This window comes from Anser cygnoides, chromosome 1 (assembly GCF_040182565.1).
Source record: "Anser cygnoides isolate HZ-2024a breed goose chromosome 1, Taihu_goose_T2T_genome, whole genome shotgun sequence".
Classification (NCBI taxonomy): domain Eukaryota; kingdom Metazoa; phylum Chordata; class Aves; order Anseriformes; family Anatidae; genus Anser; species Anser cygnoides.
In genome coordinates this window covers 87862741-87888023 of record NC_089873.1, presented here as the reverse complement: position 1 = coordinate 87888023, position 25283 = coordinate 87862741, and the positions used below count along the sequence as shown (strand labels likewise).

General features: G+C 41.1%; 1 protein-coding gene and 1 long non-coding RNA gene across 8 annotated transcripts; one reads left to right on the top strand and one right to left on the bottom strand.

Annotated features, from left to right (window-relative positions):
* Nucleotides 1-2090: 2090 nt before the first annotated feature.
* Nucleotides 2091-16214, bottom strand: MAEL (maelstrom spermatogenic transposon silencer). 5 transcript variants are annotated; one of them, XM_013187239.3, is made up of 12 exons: nt 15633-16214; nt 14803-14886; nt 12672-12774; nt 10698-10853; nt 10141-10182; nt 9412-9539; nt 8378-8432; nt 7701-7848; nt 6428-6490; nt 5421-5553; nt 5078-5156; nt 2091-4286 (listed from the first exon to the last, which is right to left on the bottom strand). In XM_013187239.3, exons 1-12 carry the CDS (start codon nt 15762-15764, stop codon nt 4171-4173), a joined length of 1239 nt encoding a protein of 412 aa, XP_013042693.1. In that variant the 5' UTR covers nt 15765-16214; the 3' UTR covers nt 2091-4170. The 5 variants fall into 5 exon arrangements, with proteins under 5 accessions (XP_013042693.1, XP_047927524.1, XP_013042699.1 ...); XM_048071567.2 differs by having other exon boundaries at nt 15811-16212; XM_013187245.3 differs by having other exon boundaries at nt 7701-7842; nt 15633-16202.
* A 3482-nt stretch (nt 16215-19696) lies between these two features.
* LOC106039822 (uncharacterized) lies at nt 19697-24500 on the top strand. Of its 3 annotated transcripts, none has more exons than XR_007166039.2 (3): nt 19697-19924; nt 20341-20724; nt 23134-24500. It is a non-coding gene; the product is annotated as an uncharacterized lncRNA (long non-coding RNA). The 3 variants fall into 3 exon arrangements; XR_007166038.2 differs by having other exon boundaries at nt 19697-20424; nt 20545-20724; XR_007166037.2 differs by having other exon boundaries at nt 19697-20724; nt 23134-23287; nt 24336-24500.
* Nucleotides 24501-25283: the final 783 nt, after the last annotated feature.

Sequence of the window (25283 nt, the reverse complement as noted above, 5' to 3'; positions counted from 1 at the left end):
ACAAGGATTTCAGCATTGCTTCCTCCAGTCTGACATCTGCCTGAAGAGCAAAAGCCAATACCTGATACTTGACAGACTCTCCACCCAGACAGTCCGCACCAAATTACAACCCTCCTTCTACCTTTTAAGATTTTGAAGACTGACATATTGCTAAAGGCATAATAAAGAGCGATCTTACTTACACTCTCTTTGATAACATAACTAGTTATAATGTAGACGCTGAAACGGGCACAAGTGTTGAATCTACACATCTCTTATTGCCTAGCGTTTTCTCACTTCAAAGGCAAGGAAGAGTTGCCTTTTATGTGGGAGAGCAACTAGAATGCATGGAGCTTTGTCTTGGGATGGACAATAAGCCAGCTGGGAGCTCCTGGGTTAGGATTAGAGGGCAAACCAACATGGTTGACATTCTAGTGGGTGCCTGCTGTGAAGAGTTTGATCAGGAAGAAGTAGATTAGGCCTCCTTCAGACAACTGGAAAAGGCCTCATGCTACAAGTGACTGAGGGGCCAAGGAGGAGAGGCACTCCCTGCTGGACCATACTTACAAACAAGAAAGAACTGGCCCGGAATGCAAACTCTGGGGGCAAACTTGTAACCATGATTACAGAGTTCAGGATCCTAAGAGGAAGAAAAAAGTGGGATCGCAAACCTGGATCTCAGGAGAGCAGACTTCAGCATACTCAGGGATAAGCTTGGAAGAATCCTATAGTAGATAGCCCTGGAGAGATGAGCAGTCCAGGTAAGCTTGTTGATTTTTCAAGTATTACCTCCTCCAAGATGAACAGGAAAACAAAGGTTGGCCAAAGAGACCCTGACAAAAAACCAACCAACCAAACACACACAAACAACGTAGAAGAAGTAGAAGCAGAGACATAATTTGGGAAAAAAATATACACGTTGTCTGAACATACAGGAATGTGGTTAGGTAAACCAAAGCCCACCCAAAGCTAAATCTGCTGAAGGACACAAAGGGCAACAAGAAGGGCTTCTGTTGGTACACTTGAATGGAAAAGGGGACCTGGTCATAAAGGACAAGGTATTGGACACCTTTGCCTTGATGTTTACTGGTAAGACAACTCCAGCAATCCCATGTCTGTGAAACAGTGCAAGAGTCTGGATAAAGGAAGACTTACCTTCAGTGGAGGAGGTTCATGGTAGGGTACAATTAAACAAAGTGGATGGGATGCACCCACAAGTGCTGAAGGAGATGGCTAATGTTGCAAAGCCACTCAATCACCTTTGAAAGGCTGTTGTGATCAAGAGAGCTTCTTGACAACTGGAAGAAAGCAAGTATTGTTCCCATCTTCAGGAAGGGAAAGAAGGAAGATGGGGGGGGAACTACAGGCTGGTCAGCTTCACCTTGATCCCTGAGAAAGCGATCAAGCAAGTAAACCTGGAAACCGCTTCCAAACATGTGAAAGGCAGGAAGGTAACTAGGAGTAGTTACCATAGATTTACAAAGTGAAAATCTCATCTGACCAACCTGGCAGCCTTCCCTTCTACAGTGGTATTAAGAATTTGGTGGACAAGGGGAAAGCAGTGGATGTTTATCTTTAGTGAGGCCTTCAACACTGTCCTTACATCTTCACAGACAAACGGATGAAGTACAGAGCAGATAAGTGGACCACAATGTGGACAGAAAACTAACTGAACTGCCAGGCTCACAGGCACCAAGTCCAGCTGAAGGCCAATCCATAGAGGGTTCCTACTGACTCCAATACTATTTACCTCTTCATTTACAATCTAGACACTGGGCTGGAGCACACCTTCAACAAGCTTGCTTCACCATGGCCTTCTCTAGAAGCTGGCAGGGCACCTCTCTTCCAGCGCCTCAGACACCTTCTCGCCCTCCTCCTTTTCTGACCTTGGTGGCTGCAGGGTTGTTTCTCACGCTTCCCCTGACACTCATCTGCTGTGCAGCATTTTGCCTTTTTGAGTATGTTTTCCCAGAGGCACAGCTGTGCCCTGCAGTAGGGCTGTTGGAGCCAGCTGGAATCAACTATGTCTGACATAAGGAGCATGCTAAGGTTTAAATCATCATCTTTCCCTAATCTTTACTTTTCTTTTAAAGAAGTATTACTGCACTGTGTTTATTAAACAGTTTTTATTTTTCAAGAAAACAAAGATGAAGTTTCAAATTGTTCAACAGCCATAGAAATAGAATTCCAAAATGAAAGAACTTGCCATCATTCTCCAGTAGCTATTAGGGTTCCCCTCAATATACACAGAAAGATGATAGTAAATAAATCATTATGCAAATTTTAGTTTTCATTACAAAAAACCATCACACATTGTTGGTTATTACAATAATACAGTTACTGCCCTAGTTATAGACCATTGTCTACAGTATGTAACAATCATCTAACATGCATATTATTTTATGTTACAGGTGATAAAGTATAGACACCACGGAACCCACAGACCTTTTCTCCATTTCTGGAAAGATTCATCATCTCAGTCTTGAAGCACAGTAGCAAAAGCTTTTATAGGTCTATGTACTGGTACGATATCTGAACAAGTATTTTAAGATTCTCTTCTTAAGAACTGAAACAGGAAACTTTTATTGCAACACTGACTTCTGAAAATAATCTCCAAATTATGGTTTTGTACATTTTGACGTGTCAATGCAGGAATGGCTGTCAATTATGAAACTTAAACTCAACCATATTCCCCTGCAGAGAAGCCTTTACCACTAATAAGCAGACACTATGACCCTGGTACAAGGCTTCCAGATGCCTCTAAGATTGGTAAATCTGTCTTCAAGGTTTATTGTCCTTAATTTGCTGAAGTTTGGCAGGTAGAACAATGGCCTCAAAGCAGGGAAATACAGAATCATACAAGAAAATTCAATGATACAACCAACTCTTAAGTAGGGGACATGAAAATGGCTCAGTGATCCTGTAATACTGGAAGGCAGCCCTCAAATGGCCTTACAGCAACTTTAACAGGTTTCCAAACAGCAATTGGCCTTTTTAACATACTGATCAGCATGCTTAAGCTTATTGATAAATGTATTGATCACTTTTTTTTGCCTATCATCCAAAAAGATGAACTACTAATTTTCAGTTCCTACAAGGAATGAAATCATTTCCTCTTACAGTTAGTTGCTGTGGAAGTAGTATTTCACAACTGGACCTCCACCAGAATAAGATGTAAAAACAACTCAGAATATAAGCTTTTATTTTTGAGAATCAGTTGCTTAAAGGTAGTAGACAAATTTTTAGGGGCTTGTCCAAGACTTGCATCTCCATGAAATGGGACATTTAACTTCCCAATGATATGTCAGAGTCTCCCAGTTTTTGTGTCCCTTCAAATAATTATGACTGGTATCTGTCCCAGCCCTATTAAACTTGCAAGATTACATCCGCAGATCAATGTATGTTTGATTTTGACATCCCTAAAAATCAAACAAAATTGTGCATGCACACAAAAAAGAAACCCACTAAACCCAACTGTTAACACCTACACTCCTTCTGAGTTTAAGGGACATTTTTTTAACTGCTGAAAACCAATGCAAAGGGGAAAATAGGCATGTTCCTGATATATAGACTGTGCCTACAAAAGAACTATCAGATCAACAGAATTGCCACCATACTTTTTCCAAGACATTTCATAGAAAATCTGCTTTTTTTGTTTTGGCTTGAATGACCACTCAAATTCTTAATGGGCAGAAGAGACAGATTATGAACAATCCTTTGAGACCATTACACTTAATTCCCTTAGAGCATACTGTCATACCTCCATTGCTCCCTCCACCATATTTTGAAGAGGGACTGTTATACACTAAAACTTTATCTTCCACATACAGAAGAGGGGAAGGAGGTTATTTAAGAAGAAAAAGCAAGTCACACTCGCCACTACAGAGTTCTTCTAACCCAATGACACTGTATTTAATCTTGACTTTGCACTCCATCCATTAAGAAACAGAACTAGCATGGCATTTATTTTTAGAGGATGAAACTGCCAGGTTCTTTCAGAATGTCTTGTTGGATATAATAAACAAGATCTTTTTAAAATAAATTCAATAACAGTTTTATCATTCTAACAAGAACACGAACCGTCAAGGGTTGCACATAAGATGACTAACTGCAGTCTGGAGAAACTGCTGGTTGTCTTAGGGAAACAAGAAAAAAAACAATGTGCAGCTGTCCTGGATGTAAAGAAGATTTTCAATTGTTGAAGGACTTGTATAGATCAGATGTACTTTCCAGTAATCGAGTAACTCCTCTGCCTCGCATGGTACTTGTTCCATAAAAAGAAGTCTTCATGTCACATGAAGAATCACCTATTAAATTAAATAAAGCTTACAAATTAAATAAGCCCTCAAAGCTTGCATGAACTAATGGAATTGTCCTTCTTATGGTGTAAAGCTGAATGTATTCAAGAGTCCTAATACAAGAAATTAGACAGGGATTCTGTCCTCCAAAAACATCAAGTCCATGATCTCAATTTATAATTAGAACAGTTTCAGCATTTAATTCAGCATGCATTTTCTATGCAGAAAATAAGCTGCAAACTCAGAATTCTTACTTGTCTTGAAAACTTTATTCTGTTCCCCTCTGAAGATTAACCACGAATTGCTCAAATGAACTGAGTGCACATGCTTTTTATTAGAAACTTAGCCAAAAAGATGACCTTAAATAAGCAGTTTTTAAAAGCCCTGTTGTAACAGAATACTTGCAACAGATACCAGCTGAATTTGCACGTATGACTTAAGAGCAAGAGACAGCATTTTAAAGATGCCCTACCTCAAAGCACCTAAGCATGCAAGAAGGGACTTCACGTAACAGGAAAATGAGAGGTTGTAAGTCAGATAGCAACATTTTTTAAATAAAACTAAGTTTGGATAGACTTTCTGACCATAAGTTTCTGTCCAATAAGAAAAGGGCAGTTCTCTCATCTTCAGAAGTTGAATGAAATCTGTAACTGTAGACAGAAATAAACTCAGCTCATACAGAGCTGAATACCCTTTACGTCACTGACAGACATCTTTTCTATCCAGAAATTTGAAAAAGCAGCAACTGGATTAAGTTTAAATACCCCTTCCCTTTATAAACGGAGAAATCTCACACTCACAACTAGAAGGGACGTGTTCTTGATCCTGACTTGGAGAAGCTGCATATCTGTCATATCCAGAACTCTCAGCCTTCATTTTCTGTATGAAGAAATAAACATGCAAAATAATAGATGAGTCTTCCAAAATGAAATATGCCCGACTACTCATGATACCTAGGAGTTAAGTCAAAATTGACCACAAAAAAATAGCCCACCCACAGATTTTTTCTCAGGCTGCCTAGTATACCTCACAGAAGACAACATCCAAAATGAAAACGGATCTTTTGAAATCAGCAAGTTTGTTCTGTCTAAAACACCCAAGTTAACTAGAAATAACACAGGAAACTAATTTAAGGAAACTGACCTGAAAACGTCCAGCATCCAGTATTACCCAACTGATACTTCTATTTCCACTGGAATCACAGTCTTGAAGAGGTAGGTGAGCAGCTGTCAGTGAAACTCCATACACACCAGCTAAAGATTTACTGATGCAATAACTTAACCAAGAAAATAAATCAAGAGAAGTTTTGTTAAGAGGGGTGTAACGCTTAGAGAAGCGCAGCATTCTGAGTTCTTCAATGAACAAAAGCAGCCACAGACTGTGATCCATGGAGATGACAGAAGGTAGAGTATTGTCACAGCACCTAGATAGTGACCCTGCATCCTTACAACACCACCAGCCTATTCTACAACTACACCTGAAATTAACACAACAGTTTCCCTACGCTATCTAATGTGGCCACTTAATATGAAAAGAAAGTTTCTGGCAAGGCATAGCAATATGTAACAGGAGTTTTTTTTAAATGAAAAACTATTCATTACTATTTCTCTCAAATAGTGTTACTACTATTGACCAAGATTTTTAATTGCATTTGTTTCCACAACTACTTACTTGCTCTTCCCTCCCCCCCCCCCACCTTCGAGATTAGGTAAGCTTATGCAGATACATTATATTTAGAACAGTATGAAAATATCCAAAGTAGAGATGGACTAAAAGAAACTGAGAATTTCCCACCAAACAGAAGTTTATTAAACCTCTGAAGAAAAGTAGCAAGTTTTAACATAAATAGCATTTCTCTCAATTCTCTGGTAGTAAGTGGAGGTAGCAATAGGATGAATACAAACCAAGTGATGGACATTACTATCACATAAATTACACTACATTTAAGTGCTAATACAGCATACTACTAAAACATACAAACAAAAATTAAAGCTACAAATAGAAAAGACCTGGAGGCAGAAGGATTAAATAAAGCTCGAGATTTAGAACCACGGTGCTCAGAGCAGTCAGAAAAGCCAGAGCCAAGCAGCACATGTCTATAACAAAATGAAGAGTTGTCATACCGTAGGTAACTCCTGTACGATACTCACGCAATTTTCTTACAAGATGCCAAAGCACAGCAAAGTATACCATTTTCTTCATGCCACTTGCACCTACATAAAAATGAAGTTCAGGTCTATTACAAAAGTACCTTTAATCAATGCAAATAGTTGGTATGGTTAGAAGGAACAGGAGCCAACATTCAAGATGTTATCTTTTGTCTCAGTGAAAATATACTACATTTTAAATTTCACATAGGATCAGCATTCGTTAACAAAGATCTAAGTGGTTTATGTAAAGTCAAGAACCGTGCTTAAGTGGCTTTTTTTTTTTTACACTGGGGTGGGAGGGAAAAGGAAAAGAGAATCCTATGAGATAAATGGAATTAAAAGAAAACAATTAGAAGCTTCCCATTAAAGTGGAATAGCTCCTCTTAGTATAAGCGACCCCACCTCCTTCTGCAAATGTGTGTTTTAAAGTACACTCTTCCATCCTTGAAAAGGTCTCTCACTACTGTGAAGATACTCACGCAAATGGAAAACTGCCTGACTATACAAATGTAAAGAGTGACACTGATTTACAACAAGTGATCTCAAAATCCACAGTGTAAGCAGACTAGGGATAGGTTTCAGTAGATTTAAAAAAATGAGATCACATTACTAGTTCTTACTTAAAACAGTAAGAGAGGGAAATGTTAAGGTATGTTTCTAAGTAAACTACATCAGTGCTAAATATTCCCCTGCAACACCACTAACTACGTATCATTTCTTCATAGAAACACAAGGATCTGAAAGCAGAAAAAAATTTTACTGTTCAAGACACACGTAGGGAATGAAACAAAACACCAATCTGACAAAGTAAGTGCATTCCAGAGCTGTATAAAGAGCATTCCTTCAGGAAGAAAAAATCTAGCTTAACTCTTACACTTAAGAATTTGATTACTGCTGCTAGCATGCATACCTAGGCCTTCATCACAGCTGCAGCATGAGGTACATACTAACAGCCTGCTTCCCATCCTAATTACAACTTAGATTCTGAATCTTCTCACTTATGATTTCCAGTTAAGTATCACAATATATTTAATTCCCTTTTTTAACCCTCCTTTAAATTAGGCCCCAGACTCAGCATTTAAAAGCCAATCTTCACACTTTTTTTTTTTTGGAAAGACAGAATTTCACATTTCCTATTGTAGTCACGCTGTGATAAGAAGCATTTCTGATTAGAAGTTTGCTGAAGATTTTAGCCTAGTAGTGCATAAGCTGTACATAGGACACCAAGACATGTCAGGATAATACCCATTTCCACAAAAAAAAGCCAACATACCTGGTATTACTGGAAAAATCCCACAAGACAGCATCTAGCTCTCTACACACCCAAGTCTTGGATGGCTCCTTTTGATATTTCTTCTGGTACAGTTTTATTACCAGGTCTTCTACAGTAAGAAGCTCCAGATGGCTCTCAATGCCTATAGCTCAGAGGAGATCCAGGTCAGAACAGAAAAGTCAGCTGAGCAGAACATTCACCCACTTTTCAGCTAGTCCTTGTTCACTGTTCAGCCTCTTCTCTGAACCTCAAAGCTCATGTAAACCCCAACGAATTATTCATTCCACCAGTGGTATTACTAACATTTGGCTTCCTAGCAAAGCAGGTCCTGTATTCCCACAATTTTCTCTTCCTCAATAATTACATGGCCTACAGGCCATCTTTCCTCAGAAGCTGTTAGTTTTCCTATCTACTACCACACACATCTTCACAGTAATCTCACTGTCTCTGCTGCTCCTTTAACTAGCTGAGCAAGGAATAGTGTGTGTTGTTCTGTGGATGTGCTCATTACCCAGTGAGCTGACTGACCACACAGCAGTTATTTGGAGGAAAAGAAGAGGGAGTAGCACACCAAGTAGTTCTAGCTATCAGTACCAGCTTTTATGAAAACTGAGACTCAAACTCCTGACTAATCCATGATTACATAATGATAAGGCCCAAAAGGATTGATTTCCCACCTGCTACAGTAGCCATTCGTTCAAGACACCAGGTTATTCGGAATCTGTCATCAGACTAGAGAAAAGAAAATTTCAGTCACATTCAAGAACTACATACAATTACAGTATAGAATTTTGACATCTGAAGACTTCTGGCTGCATCTTAAGAAGTCGCCTCCAAAACAAAAGACCATGTTTTTGTACAACCTTTCTGAAAATTCCCTTGAACTGGAATCTAATACCAAGGCAGACTTGCAACCAAACCTCAGGAGAAATTTGACCGATGTCTGGGAACAAGTTAACAGTTAACCCATGCTACAGCTATTTCCACTAACTGCTGTATAGTATTTTTTCCACACACACTTCTTCAGAGTCCTGTATTTATGGATGAAACCCAAGATCTCGATCCTCTCCTCCTGTTATGAATTAAGATCAGGCTTGAATAGAATAAAAAATAATCATCATGAAGCTTAAACTCCTCTGAACCCCAATGTTTTGTTTCACTCACTGGCAACTCAGTGAAACAAGTAAAGTAAGATTTATGGTATTCTCATGGCAAAAAAAAGGCATTAAAATGTGAAAACAGCCATAGAAAAGCCAGATTATTTGACTATTATTCAGCACAATCAATTTAAGTACAGTCTTAAAAATCCTTATCTAAGTCAAAACAGTTATCAGAGACCGTGGTAAATATTCATCAATAGACTAGAGCCAGACAGAATAACAAGGCAAAAAACTCAGTCTCTGATTTATAAAAGCATTAGCTTCTTTTCCTAAACAGGGTGGGAGTACGTGTGAGTGGGTGGGTGTGGGAGGAAAAAAAAATGGGATTTTGCTTATTCAGGCTCCCTATTGCTTTTTGTTAATGAAAAAAGCTGTAATCACTAACAAAGTTAAAAGTCACTCAACTTCTTAAATGGGACTGTTTCTTCCTATACTAGAACTCAAATCCCCCTCCCCACCACAGCACGCTGATTACGGTTTAGAATGAAGTCTCTCCCTTGATTATCCAGTGGAAGAGAATTTAGAGTGCCTTACTTTGACCTTGACCATACCCTGCAGAAAAAGCGAGGCCAACCACCTCCGTCTGGCTGGGCAAACTCAAGAAGTTCACGTAAGACAACCGGGTAACAGGTACGTTGAAGATGGAATCCAGATATAGGGATCTTATGAGTGGCATCGCCTAATGAAGGCAGAAGGGGGGGGGAAGTTATGAGAAATCATTCTTTAAGTGATACAGCCCCACCCAACCTCCCTTTGTACCTTTTTTTATATATACACATATACACACAAACACACACACACACACCTCTTCTCTACAGGCAGCATCCGTGATTAAACTATCAAAACCTTGCTTCCGACAGCAAAGGACTAGTTGGTCTGGGCTGTGAGCAGACACGCACACTTACTCCCTCTTAAAAGGCCATTATCTAAATATTTGACATAGGATAACATGGGCCAAGTTTGTTCCTTCTGCACAAAAGGGGAGGAAGTGTACTAACAGAAACAAGCTGGAATGTATAAACACTGCTTAAGAGTCACAAGGGAAACAAGGCAGTCAAGAGCTCTGCCATTTGTGGATACAAGAAACATGCAAAATGACTGCAACAAGCTGTTCTATCACCTCTTTCTCGTCAAAACTTGAGATGAGGTTCCCAGAAAGAGAAAACTGGAAAGAGGACCTCCCAGAAGGAGGGATGTACAAAACATGTAGACACAGATCAGATAAGCCAAGTCTCAAACTGTACACCCTTGCATACCGCTTTTTTTCCGTTGATACTCACTAGCAGTCTGGCAGTGGTACCGAAAACCACGTGGTGGCACTTCTGCAGAAAAGCGTGAGGGAGGGGAGAAAAAGAACAACCATCATCCAGCACCACAATGACAGATCCTTAACTCCGAACTACGCACCACATTTTGATTTAGAGAACGGAACAGCTTCATCTTCCCCTGTGGCCTTGTACAAGTACCACAACTATTTTTGAAAAAATTATTTGCAGTTGCATGTATCTGAGAAAAAAGTATATTGTATAGCACTTATGTTTAGGTCCAAAACAAATGTTCCTTGCATGAAATATAAAGCACAAACATCAGAAGTGCCTTCTGGATTTATTCTACCCTCCTTGAAGCTTCATGCAGTCCTAGCACTTAAGTACATCTTCAGAAACAGGAAACAGCACTGCTCAGATACTGTGAGTAGAAGTCCAATCACTTATAGTCAAAGAAATAAACCTGTCTTAATACCAGAAATCTAATCTGGGCAGCAGCAACTGACATTAGAAAGCCTCCCTCTTAACGCAGAAGATGAACTACTTGTTGTCTACCCTTCCTTGGAAATCACCTGGATCTATGAAGTGATGGAAGTCAGCCATTATGCCGTCCTGCAGGGAGTACTTGACACACCCAATCTCACAAGGAAGGAAGCGCTGTTCACAGTGGGATGGCAGCTTGCCATGACTGTAAATGTTCAGGAAATAGAAGATGTCTGCAACCACAGCTGATAGGAAAAAAAACAAACATTTTCAGAAGAATCACTAGAGGTTACAGCAAGCCATCCTGGCCTCACCTCATCCAGTGAAAGCTTTTGTGCACTTTGTCATAGAACTGAGTAAAGTAGGGTAATGACCAAGTGAAGCACACAGATGGAGAAAGACATGTGAGATGACAAGGTAACTAATACTTACGCAAGAGTCGGACATATCGGTAGTCTATTCCTTTTTATGATAGCCTTATTTTCCTACAGGGTGAAGAGACCTAAAAATATGTTGCTAACTGGAAAGCAGCATTGCAAGCTCAATTCATTAAGTTAGATCAGTTAAGTGAGCTGGTGCTAACCTACAGTATGAGGAGATGGGAAGAATACTAAGGATCACTTCTCCTCACTAAATGAGCTCCCAAAGAAGGTAAGAATACCCAAGGAATGCATAAGAAAAAATTTATCATATACTGTGAAAAATACAATACACCTTAAAGCTTAATCTTCAATGAATGCCACGTAACATTCCCACTGAAGTTTAAAATATCTATTTAATCCCTACGCTTATGTTCTGCCCCTTACCCAAAAAAGGTTACTTTTTCTACTATATAGGGAGAACTATATAGTGAGGTATCTGTGTTTTTAACACAGAAATGATGTTGTGGGCCAGATTTTATGACATGCAACACCATCTGTCCTAAGTTTGAATTCTGGTGCTCTCTTGCATGGGTCTTAATCTCTACAAGTTCCAGGAGAGATACCTCTTAGGTGCAACTGCTTTCTTTATGACAAAAATGGATATAGGTATGGGCAACCATACAGGACTTTTACTGAGAAATATTTAAGGAGCAGCATCATAAAATGCATCTCAGTTGTCCCCTATCTTTCAACTGAATAAGAGCAGTTATAATCAGTTGTCAGTCCAAGTCACTGTGACAAACCTGTTCAGATTTGCATTACAGTGACAGGGGAGCATGGATTCTGGCAGAGAGGAAACTAACAGGTATTACACATTTTAAACTGAGCTACTCTTTCCTGACCCTCTATAACCATGAAAATATTGAGAACGGTTCAAGAGGCTTCTTAAGTAAAAAGCTTGAGCAGAGACATAAGTGAGCAGTACAGAAATAGCTTGCATTAAGTGGCTGATTAACTTACCTTGTAAGCACTACCATTTATCATTTTTCAGAAAAAAATATTCTTTGTTGGGGAAACATTACAGATGTGTTCATTACTCAATTCTAAATCAGAATATCCACTTGAAGACAAGGTAAAGATAGGAAAAGTTTAGGTTTCAGGAGTTCTTTCAATAAGCCAGGATGTTATAAAAGCATTGACCAAGTACATATCCACTCTTATTCTCCCAAAGAGGCCAGGTCATCATTTTCTCTAACACCTATACAAAGTTTGAGCTTTGCTATCTAACAACTCCTCGCTCTTTGAACTTGGTAGAAGCATTCTTTTATTCTGAACTTGGATTAGCCTTGTAAATCACAAATGTCAGAGTAGAAGAATATGTCAGAGTATCTTTTTCTTAAAAGCCTTGAAAGAATTGTAAAGAATGTAATAGTAGATATACACCCATTAAGCTAAAGAAAAAAACACCAGAAGACAAAATTATTTCAGGCAAGGCAGAAGTACATTTGCACTGACTTCTCTCAATGCAATGCATAAGTTTTTTATTTTTTCTGCAGGCCTACACCATTACTTTAAAAACACACACTTGACACAGAGAGCTATTGAAAAAAGTGGAAATGTCCTTTGTATAGGTACCACTCAGAATATCTATCAAAAGCAAGCTTTTATCTAACAGAATCAACTACTGTAAGATTAGTATACCCTGATCACTCTTCCACGACATAGCAGAGACATCAGGAAAAGAAGTAACTCTGTGCATCACAGTGGTCAGACAACCAGGTGCTGGATGATCCAGATTAGGCATCTAGAAAAGATGAAAGAATTAAAAATCAGTCTACTAACACCCAATACAATCCTTCACCTCCTTCTATTAGAGGAACATCTGATGTCCATTACTAGTTATGGCTAGGTGGAACAAGTCTGCCATTTATGTACAAGTGCCTGTGTACTTGCAGACTGGGACAACAAGATTTCTCTTCCAACAAAGGATAGTTGTCTTAGTACCTTGGCTAACTCACAACTGGAAAGAACCACAGCTATTTCATTAAAATGTAATACAAATATAAAAATTATAATTCTGTTAGGTTGAACTACTTGTTGCACAGGAGGAAGTATTCCAACTGGAATTTCGAACAATACATAAACTTGATGAAAAAGTTTGCCACGTACATTATTTGTCTTTGACTAGGAATGTCATTCATGAAAACTCGGTAAAGCCTCAATTCATCAGACTGCTCTGGTACAGAGCAAGTAAGAGGGGCTCACAGGCTTGTTAAGTAAAATATTGCACATTCATGCATGAACAATAAGCTTTTAAGAAGGCAGGGAGATTTGGGCATCTGCCCAGATACATGACAGGCTTACAGGATTCAATCATTCAAGGCCCAAATTGTGAATAACATCCACATGTAGGTACACAAATTCCAGATAATCATCTTTGCCTGACAAGCTCTCATAGTTATCAGTTTAAACTATTTAAAAGCAGGAATTAGTCCCACCCATGTAAGCTTTGGTCATCTCCAAAAGTTGACCAAGACCTTTCACTATGCAAAATAACTGTAGTTTCCTGTGTACCCAAGTGCAAGGAATAAAATGAGATCACAATTTCAAATGCACAGTCCTGTATTTCCACTGGCAGGCAATGAGGATGATGTGATTTATTTTAGTAAAGCAATTATTCCATTCCTGATTAAAGCTTTCTAAAATGCTACCTCTTGTGGAATGAAATACACAAGTCTCTGTTTATGACTTAGATGTTTCGTGTTGCTCTCCATTATATATGAACATTGAACATCATTAATTATACACCCCTCGCCTGCTAAAAATAACATGATGATCATGTTTTAAGTCCTTTCCTATACACACAGGCCCCCAAATCAGAAGACATTACCTAACATGTTCTTACTAGTCCAAATTAACTAACTCAGCTAATCCAGATTTATTAGTTACTCCAAACTACCGTCATCCTACCGTTCTCTCTACTGTCAGAGTAACACTTTCATGTCCTAAGATTTACCCTCACCATTCATGGCCTGTATAAAGTAATACGGAAAGAAGTAAATGCAGTATTATCCACATACTGAATCAGGCTCTTTGCTTTGACATACAAGTTTTTATGCTGACAACCAAGACAGGAATAAAATAAGCTTTCTGACACCTCACATAATTCAAACTTCAAGGAAAACTTCAGGGACCTGCTGGGAGAGCACTATAAACTGAACGTTGTTGTAGTCAGAAAACTACTAACTCCTACACTGAGACTTTGTCCTTCACCACTATTTTCTCCATAATCAACCCAATCTAAAACTAACGGCAAGCAACTTTTTTGTGTGTGTGCAGGCTGCAACATTTCATTGACCTGGCCCACCACTGAGCCCCTCAAGAACATCAAATCAGCTGCTTGTAAAATGTACTTACTTTCAGGCCATCAGACAAGAATGACCTGAGTTGGGGACATCCACAAAGCAAAGGTAACACGAACCTGTGACTAAAAGCCATGCTAATTTACCATATTATAAATAAAACACATTTTAAATCAGACAGTGCAAAATACTGCTAAACATAAAACTAAGCTGTTAGAGAACAACATTTTAGTAGCTAAAAGAGTACAGAAGAACAAGCTGTGATTATTTAAAGAGATACAGAGTACTCTCACTAGCAAATCACACCAGAACAATTTTCTGTTTAAATTTCATAACAGTATGGGCTACCACATCAGCCATAATTTCCAAAAGTCTGAGGCTAGGAGTACAGGTTATCTCCTATACTGTCCCACCTTGCCAAACCCAAGCACCACTTTACTCCCAAAAGGTGTTAATTTCTGAGCATTTACCTCCTTTATTGTCTTCTGTGATTTCTTTTTCTTCCACTTTTGAGCCTTCTCATTATATGCCATCTTTTCCTCTTCTGTCAGCAACTTGAAAGAAAGCAAATTATTAAGAAGTTTTTACTACTTCCTTCTAGTAGTTCCACAAATCAAATGTTTTACACCATTTTTCAAAAGGAAGCTATCAATACTTAGTAAAAATTGCTAACTGGTATCATCAAATCGAGCATTTTGAGCTTAGTGATATGGTTTAGTGAAGGCCTTGTTCGTGTTAGACCAGAGGTTGGACTCGGTGATCTTGGAGGTCTCCTCCAACCTAGATGATTCTGTGATTTTGGGCAGCTTATTCACTTACAAAGCCATTAAGCTTTGATTCAGAACACCTGGTGAGCACATGCACCTAGAGCACCTTCAGAAGAGGGCAAGCTGGCTCTGTCACAGCACAGACTGGTCTCCCGAAGCTCCTCTCACCAGCCAGGGGTGCCACCACCTCACAAGCCAGATGTCCTCCTCTGCAGCTGCAGAAGACAGGGTGGGAGTAACTCTTAACTGAAATCAGATAGAGCTGCTCAAGGCACCCATCTGAAAAGGTAAGGCTGTGCTAAGCAGACAGCAGCTGGGACACCAGCTAACTCCCCCTCTCAGAAGTACCATTCTTGAGTTTCACCACCACACGTGCCACCACCAACTCCTGGCTGCCAGTCTGCCACCAGCAAGAGGTGCTGGGGCAAAACTCAGGCAGTAGGCCTCCCTCTGACCCCCTTCCAACAAAGCAGCGTTAACCCAAAGCCCTTCTCCCCCAGAAGCAGGGCTCAGCCCGGCTCCCTTGCCCTCACCGCCCAGTCCTCGGCGCAGTGTGGGATGGCGTCGGCCACGCGTGCCACGGGCAGCCCGCGCTGCTGCAGCTCGGGCAGCTGGTCACGGGCAAACAAGTAGTAGGGGCTGCGGAAGCGCCTGGGGCACGACATGGCCGCCGCCACCTGCCTGGCCTTGTCCTCCTGGCCTCCCCCTTACCGCTGGCAACCGGCGTTTGCTGGGGCAGGGGGATGGCTTCCTAACACGCGTTTTATAGGGGCGGTGGGCGTCGCCTGGGGGCGGTGGGCAGGGGAGGTGGCCGTCATGGCCAGCCGCTCCCCCGGGAGGCGGTGACAGCGCCGGGATGGCCGGCAGCGGGGCGTGGAGCGGCCACGGGTGTTAGTGCCTTGCCGCAGCAGGAGAGCGTGGCAGGTGGCGTTTTGTGTTGTTATGTTTTCTGCTGCATTGTTTGGGGTTGCGAGCGTTCCTCTCCCTCATGTCCGGTTCAATAGGTCTTCCGGCATCTGCCGAGGCGGAAACACAATAAAAACGCAGTCTGTTATTGCCAGTGACCACGTGTGGTCCTCGTCTGGTCATGGCACTGCGTTCCTGTGTGGAAATGAAGGCTTCCCCGTGATGCACTTTGCTCTGCCTGGGCTGGGGTCACCCCCAGCTCTTGGCTCAAACTCCCCTGGAGGAGCCGTACTCTTGCTGCTCCCTGGCAGCGCGGTGCAGTAAGGGGCCTGTTGTGGCCTGGGGGAAGTACCTGCAACCGGTAGTAAGTAATGATCTCTGCATATTCTAAGTCCCAAATACATCTCCTGGTGCCATGCATTGTGGATATGTAATTCAAGTCTTCTTGTTCTGTTTCTTTTATTTCTATTTATACATGTACAAACATACCTATATTCATAAATGAGCGTAGTGACTCTTGTAAGGATTGTACTAAATTTAATATGTAACATTATTCAGAGTGGGAGGGTATAGGGGAGTATGAACTTTTTCATTTGAAAAATCAGTGTATTGCCACTTTGTGAGGGTGGGGAGCCTGCCTTTCGAATGTCTGGAAGAACTTGGTGCAAGCTATTGCTGCCATTGCACACCAGCTTGTCCTGTAGGGATGGGCGCTGCTGACAAGGTGCTTGCCCTGCAGCCTGCGTGACTGCCCTGAGCTCCTGGCTTGCCTTTCCTTCTGGAGCAGCCTGGCTCTTGGTGCTCCCTGACAGTGACCTCGGGAGGAGCTGGTGCTCCATGAGACAGGGTCAGGATGGTGTGCCTGCTCTGACACATCCAGTAGTGCTCAAAGTGCTGCCAGGACCCAGATTTCTGGGTGAGAATGCGGGGTGACAGATAACAGGAGTAGAGGTCCTCACAGGAGGGATACAGGAGGGAGTCGGGGAAAAGGGAAGACCAGCTTCACACCAGAGGCACGGGTTTAGTTTTGAGATATGTAGCAGAAGAGTGGAGGAGGTGAGAGGGCATGCATATATGCTTGGAAAGGCAGACTTGCACTTGGTTATTAAAAAATACTTTGGGAGCTCATATTTTGCAAAACTGGGAAAGCTGTCCAGACTTTCATCTATCTCATTGACATAATTGACATTTCCTTCACTGAAAGTTTGCATACTGAGCCACAGTTCACATAAAATAAAGGCTGGAAACAACCTGATCTGCATCATCTTGATAGGCAGGATGAGTTGCTTCCCTCCTTAAGCTTTCTATCAATCTCTCTCAAAAAGTAAGTGATCGTGACTTGTCATAGTGTGTTAAAATATATATATATATATATATATATCCACAACTGGCCATAGAAGAAAGTTTAATCAGTTTACAGAAGGGATTGTGGAATGTGTTTGCCTGCAGTAGAGAAACCAAAATTTAACCTGAAGCAGAGTTGCCAACGTGTCAGTGTCAGCAAAGGCTCTGATTAAATTTTGGCCAGGTTTTTCTTGCTGCAAATATGTGGTATCTCCCACATTACTCACTGTTCCTTTTGTCTTTGGGGGCCATCTTGATGGGGGGACCTTCTTCAGTATGTGATTGCAGTTCCTGCAGAGCCTGCATGGTGTAGCAGAACAGGAGCCAGCACACTACGCTTGTGGAGCTGACTTCAGTGAAGTTACCCCAGCAATCTCAATAAAGATGGACAGTACAGCCTTGACTTGGAAGATTCTTTTCCCATCCTCTATTCCAGAGTCCTTTTGAATTTACTGTAAATTTGGACATGAGGATATAAAAGTGATGAAAACTTCAATGCGTTTCATTGGAAAACTTTTCCCTTCAGTCTGTCTGCTTTCTTCATCTTCTGGTTAGGTAACTGTGAGTCTTTTTATCTCCAAAGGAGGTAGCTGCTGTGTAGGCTTAGATCTTTGGCTCAGCTAACTATGTTTGTTGCTGCTGGAACCACTGGCAGGTAAGGTCAGATCACATTGCTCTTGCATCCTACTGGTGGCTGGTTTCCTCTGAGGGTTAAAAAATGCTGGTGCAGTTTAGTCTTCTGGGGTCTTGCTCAAATCCAATGAAACAATTTGTTTTATGCTGTTTATGAACCACTTACTGAATTTGCTGTTAAATTTACAGGAGGAGCCAATCACATTGTTAAAAACATATAAAATCACGACGTAAAGTCAATGAGAATAGATGAGCATGTTTAAAGTCACTGTCATTCTTGTGGAAATTTACTTATATCCAGGACTAGTTCTTGATATGTTAGTTTAAATCTCTGAAGAGAGACTGCAAGAAATAAATCTTTTAAATACAAACTTCTGCAGAGTCTATTTTTTTAGCCTGAAAGGCGAATATTGCTGTTGTGTTACTGTATGAGTTGTTGCTAGGAGTACATCTGTGCACAGTTGCTTTATTTTCCTTCACACCATGTTCTTTTCTTGTGTGCAGTTTTGTGACCCACCCTTTAACAGCCCATCCTCTTAAAAAAATTAGATAATGTGTGCATCAACTCTTTAAAGAAGACAAGGCTCCACTAATAGCTCTCCTAGGGCTAGAGGTGTGGTTGGAAAATAAAATTCATAAGCAGTGAAGAGAGAAAGGATTTTCATATGTGGAGCTGGGGGAGAGAAAAAAGAGGAAAAAGGTCATCTTTGGAGCACCATGTCATCAGTATTCTTGGTTGGGACCCTGGGGAGCGCCATGTGTTTTAACTGGAAACTCATGTTTTAACTGTTTGATTGTCTGCTGTCTAACATAGCTGGGAAAGGAGTTCTCTAGACCATTTATGCTGATTTGTAAGTCACACTGGGGCCATTCCAGGGAATAAAAGCAAGGGTTGTGCCAGTGTTTAAGTATTATTTTTTAAAGTACGTAATTCAATTAAACGACTTGATATGCCAACACCTAACTCTTAAATAGCTGGCCTTGGAAACCCAGCTCCACAGCTGGGGACCTGTGCTTTCCCATCAATGCACGTAGTTCGTTAGATGTCTCAAAATAGGGTCTACGTACATTGAAAGAGAAAATCTATTTGGAATTTTTCTGCCAGTAATGCATTTTCATTCACTCAGGATTCATGGCTATCATCTTCTTTCCAAGATGTGTCTTACAGTTGTTCCTTAGAAAGATCAAGCAGAGATATTCTGAAATAACTTGGCAGCTACATCCGCTGCTACCCAGTGATCTACTGCTCTGAGGCTAGAGCCCTGTCCCACAGAGTGGGAAATATTTGGTGCTCACATTAGGGAATTCGGGTGAGATCCAGTAGCCAGCTTCTCCTGTGACCCTGGCCCACCCCAGTGGGTCACTTGGTTTTGTCCACTTGTGTCTCTCCGGTCACTGGCACCAAGGCACACAGGTCCTCTGACCCATGGTCAGAGTCTCATCGCTGGTGCTCAGACCCCTTATGCATGCACATACACGCAAAATACAGTCCCTCACCCTGGAAAAGAGCTAGAAATGAATTTAATTAGAACAGCCTGTGCTGAGCAGGCGCAGGGCATGGCCAGGCAAGCACATCAAACAGCAAACTGTTGACTTGCAACCAGCTCTTCTTATTCCCTCATCCCTCCCTTTCCCCACACTTGTTCCTTCCCAAATCACCTAGCTCCCTCCCTTTCTCTACTTTTGATTTCTCCCCTAAACATCCTGTAAGTCCTGTGCAATCCTGAACTGCTATTCCCCTGCATCCCATAATGTGTCCTATATTCCTCGGCTGCAGTCCCAAAGTTGCTGTGGTGTTGATGGGTTTCACGCCTGAACCCTGGGGCTGGGGCTGTTCCAGAACAGCCCTGGGAGGGGCCCAGACAAGCCGTTCCTTCCCCTCAGTCCTGAATTTGGGATCCTGCCTGCCCTTTTGTTCCTGTGCTTCTCTGGACTAGCGGAGGTGGGCCTTTGATGGGCTGATGGCTTTTGTGATGGGCCAGGGAGGAGCCGGGGTGGGGTATTATTCGGGCTACCCCCATGTCATTGTCTCCCTGCACTCCTTTGTGGGTGTGAAGATGAGTTTTTACCACACAATTTTGCAGTTTATATCTTTCTAAGCCTGGTAAGGGAGCTTTTAGACCTATGGCAGTTTCCCAGGAGAGTGATATAAAATGGGAACTTTGGCTTTCCAGTCCAGTAGTTATTACTGGTTTATATGTAGTGCATAAGCATTTCAGGAATCAGAATCTTCAGGCTTCCCCTCCCACAGGCAAATGATTTAAGCAGTAAGCTATTAGCAGTCAGCTTTTCTCTTGGTCTCACCCCTGATCTAATGAATCTTGGGTTCCTTTCTGAACGGTGTCACAACTGCAATAGGAGTGGAGAATGCCGTTCACCTCAGTTGTGTGACTGAGGATGTAACTTTGGACACCTAAGAGTCAGAAGGTCTTTTTACAAAAGGTAAGCCATATGGCCCTGCCTTGTTCCCTTGCCTGCCTTCGCAGGGCTTTGTTGAGTGTTGGACATCTTGTGAATGTCTTGGATCAGGCCTCACAGGTGACATTTGCATCTTTCTTCCAGCTTTCAAGAGGGACTTGAGTGGGTGCCGCTATGCTTCTGTCTGCTCTTCAGAAATACTAGCTTTTGTGCTGGGAATTGCAGTGCAGCAAGTGATGTGGCTGTGGGATGCATGGGGCTTGCTGGGCATGGGCTTTATCTCTGCTGATCAGCATGTCCCTGAAGCACTCAACATGTTACAAGGTACGTGTCAACCAGCTGCCTGTGTGGGGTGCAGCTGCATCCCATCTATGCTATGTATTCCAAATATCTTTAACGCCGTGGCTCCAATGAAGCCGCCACATTGTTCCAGTCTCCTGGACAAATACTAGAAATCCTTAATATTTGGTAAGACCTCAACTAAGTTTTCAGGTGGAAAGCTTGGAGCTGGCCAGGACAACCCACGTGTATGTAAGTCTTGGGTGCTTGTTTAATGTCTTACATGCCCAAAATGGTCTGGGCAAGCAGGGAAGCAAAACTGTAAGTGTATAGTCAGTCAACTTTGGTAAATGTCTCAAATTGCTGCTGAATGAGGGGTTTTTAGATTGCAGTTCTACAGTTTGGTACTGAAAAATTTCCAAAGTCTTTGTTTTGGATCTGGCCCTAAATAGGATGACCTGTGTGATTACAGACCTGTCAGACTGATGAGGATCCCAGGCATGAGAATAGAATCACTGATATAGGAGTTGCTTCGGTAATGAATTAAAGAAAACTAACATAATTAATGTCAATCAGCCTGGGTTTGCAGAAAAATAGATTCTGTCACATTAGTTTGTAATTGCATCAAAGAGATATTAAGTGTGTAAAGGTAATGCATTCAGACACATGCGAGGCATATGACTCGACCACGCAACACTAAATCAAGGAAACAGAATGACACAGAGACAATGTGGTCGCCAGTAAATGCATTAAAACATTAGCTTAGGATGTCTCAAAATGTAATTTTACATGAGGAATTGTTATTGCACGTTTTCAGCAGGATCCCTCTTATGCCATTTCTTGGCTGCATGCTACTAAATATTTAATACCTTTGGAACAAACATGCAGTTGTCACGGATGCTTGCAAATGATCCAAAGATGGAGGGAATAGTTAGTAATGAGTGTGACAGAGTGGGATATCCACCAAATGGGATCTCCCCATGTGATGCTATGTCAAAAGGACTAACGGTGTCATCCCTGGAAGGAAAACTAAGTATCAGCAGCAGAGACGATAATGTAGTACATCTGCTTTCATACTTTTAGCAGCTGTGCCTGGGATCCTCTCTCCAGATCTGGTGTTAGCTCCAGAATATAGCAAAATAACAAAAGTCTGTTGAACTTCCAAAGAAAACGTTGAAGGGTGCTTTGATCACAGTCATTGCCTCTGTTCAGAAATCCCCTAAGAAGACCTTTCCATCTGGCTAGCCAGTACTAGAAGTTGAAGTTGGATGAAATTAGGCGCAGGGTGATGTCTCTTCCAACTCAAAGTACTCTGTGGTTCTTTTTCTGACAGATATGCTGTGGTTCAAACAGGATGTAGTGTGGCAAAGTGATGTGATTTGTTTCATTAAGAAAGCTGGATAAGACTATCACAGCTGAATCCCGGTTCCCAGAAGGCATTTGTGTTGCCACAGTTTCTCTACAGCCAGCAATCACAGACAATTTAACAACTTGTTATATCCTTGGCTAACTGTAGATATGCAAGATGTAGATATTTGTCTTGTTCCTATTCTGTGTATTTTTTGAGTACAGTGACACATAAAAGATTACGAGCTGGGAGGATTCACTTTTGAATGTGTACCTGTATACTAACCTCACAAAACATTACTGCTGATATGCACTTAGTATTTTATTTAAGTGCAAATTTTTAGGTCCCATCTCAAAGCATAGCAAATAGAAACTATGATTTTTGGTGTCTAAGAAAGAATCAGGAGCAGCATGGGAAATTTATATGGAGGAGTGAATATTGTAGAAAGATGCTGTTCTCTCTTTTTTTTATAGTATTGAATTTATATTACAGATACACAATATACTATGTTCTCATTGGAATGAGAAAATCAAGTTTCTCTATTAAACATGCTAAATGTTAGTTGTTACAAACGACATGGTTAAGAACAAAAGCAGTTTATATATCCATATCACCCACTCCTGACGTTAATGGGAAGTAAAAGCTCCATATCATTGTGTGATCAAATGTAGCCAGGCGGCTGAGAAAAAATAGCATATACAGAGAGAATGCATATATTTCTGCAATGTCTTGCTGTGAAGCTATTGAAGATTAATAAGAGATTCCAGGGTAACAAAGCAAATGAGGAAAAGTTTTAGTTAGTAGCTATTCTGAAGAGACTCGCTAAACACTGTGATTTGATGATGTGTCACTTAATAGCTTCTATAATGTGTTGGTCTCAGTACTAAATCAAGAGAATAGTGCCTAATGGCTGAATCTAGTATGACATCCCAGAAAGCTGTTGAAAACACTGTTTGTATGGAAATTTCTACCAAGGAAATTCAGGGGGCTGAATGGATGTACAAAAGTACTCATGAAGAGAAATATTTTCATGCGACATGTCAGGTTTTTGGGGATGTTGCCAAGATGGATCATTTTGAGTGAGGTGCTGCTGTATATCATTCCAGATGCTGGAAACATATTAAAAAGCTGCCTCTGCTTATCAACAGAGGAAATGACCACAAAAGACTGGTACTGGAAGATCAAAGAAGGAAGGGAGGAATGAAGTAGTTTGCAAGAAGAGAAAAAAGCCATCAGTTACTACAGTATGAGTAACAAGAAGTGAGTTTGTTTCCATATTGCTCAACTGAATTTTGCATGATCCCATTGCTTAGAGAACTGCTCCCAGCTAGTGTTGAGGTATCACTTACATCAAGCAGTGTTGTAGAGTGGTATTCTTCCAGTTCAGTCTGGGGCTAAATTATTCAGGACAGCCACGGGGAATTGTTTTTCAGGGGACAAAGAATCCCTGCTGGACTGCAGGTTGAAGTGATCTGAGTAATTGGTTAGGAATTCACCCACTTTCTGAAGGTGAAATGGGGCTAAGTGTGGTAGTGCACCTTCCTGTCTTCAAGACTTGGCTAAAATGAAAGCCAACATCCCTATGTTAGCTATTAAGCCAGCACAGATGTTGCAATATTCAGATCAAAGGTCTACAGAGATCTGGAACATCTATTCAAGGCTCAGACATCTATTAATCCATCATACATGCATATATACAAATGACAGCTCACTTTACGTGAAAAAGAACCGTACACTGAGTTTGAGTATATGAAAATTTCAAAGCAGCTATAAATCCAACGTTACATGCAAAACAATGGTGCTTCCACGTATTGAAAATCTTTCCTTCCTTTGTTGTGAGTCAAAAGTTTAGCAAAACTGTTGTATGCCAAATTTATTTGCAAAAGCTGGAGTAGATTAAAAAAAAAAAAAGCTAGGAGTAGCTAACAATAGTGATACATAAGGGATTGTCCTACTCCCAACCTTTAACATATGAGATCACATCAACATTGTCTCAGGAAACTGGATCAGCCTCCTGCCCAATTAAGTTACAGAAAGGCAAGGCACAGGGATTTCACTTGGATTTTTGAGGGTTGTTAAGAAAAATGATTGAGGGAGGGAGAGAAAAAATAGCTTTGTGTCCTCTTTTTAGGAATCTTAGTTCAGCGCATACAAACCTTCATGGATTATACGCTATAGATGTTTAATCATGGTGAGGCAAGCACTCAGATGTTCTGAAGTGTCGTGGCACCATGAGTTTTCTGGAACTCCATGTATTTCCTGAGGCTGAAGTTGCAGCCCTAATAAGAGTTTCTACTTTGCCTTTCAGCTGTGAGTATGCACGAAGGCAGTCAGGTGTCAGATCACTGCGAGCTAAAGGAGAACTGCTCTGTGCATACGCTATTTACATAGCGGGGTCTTAGTTCGTCATTGTGGCTTTTAGCTGGTACTGCAAAACAATTAAACTAATATATTGGGTCAGAGGAACCTTCTGAGCCCCAAAAGGTCAGGAGACTATTTGGGGATGGGTGTGTATTTCTTTTTAAGTAATGCTGAATAAAAATAAACTTCTATGTGAAAAGTATTTTTAAATAACATTGAATAGCTTGGAATAAAACGCTTAAAAACAGACTGGCTGCCTTGGGATTGTCTCCTTGCCCACTTCCACTATAACTACATTAGCAGAGGAACTACAACTGTTCAAAAACAACCAAAATGTTTCAACACATCTTTTATCACAGCAAACATGCTGTTTTGCTTTTTCACTTGGAAATTATTGATCTATTTTTGCTCACTCGTTTGAAAAAAGCTTATTTTGCCTGTAGAGAAGTTCAGTCTGAAAGGCAAAATTATAAGGAATCTACAGGCAACTGGAAAATACCTGCTAGAATGCAAATAGTTTATAAAGTTTTACTGCAGGCATCACTTGCAGGGTGCCTTTAGCAGAGGGACACACCTCGCACTGCTCCCTCTGGGGCCCAACTTGGTGTTAGAAAATCAGGATTGTTTATGTTCTTTGGCAGATTTCGGATGAGAAGAGGTTGAAGACTACTCCCTTCTCCCGTGTGGGTCACTGACATCTGCAGAATCCACGCTTCGGTTACAAATGCAAGCCAAGCCCCTGAAAGAAAATGCCTTCAGGATGAGAAGCACACAAAGGGAAGCTGTGCTGGCGAGTGCCGTGTTGGAAGGTGCTTCTCTTTGGTGCTGACCCACCAAAAGTTTAGCGGGTGACGTTGGCAGTAGGGTGATGGTTGGACCAGATGATCTTGGAGGT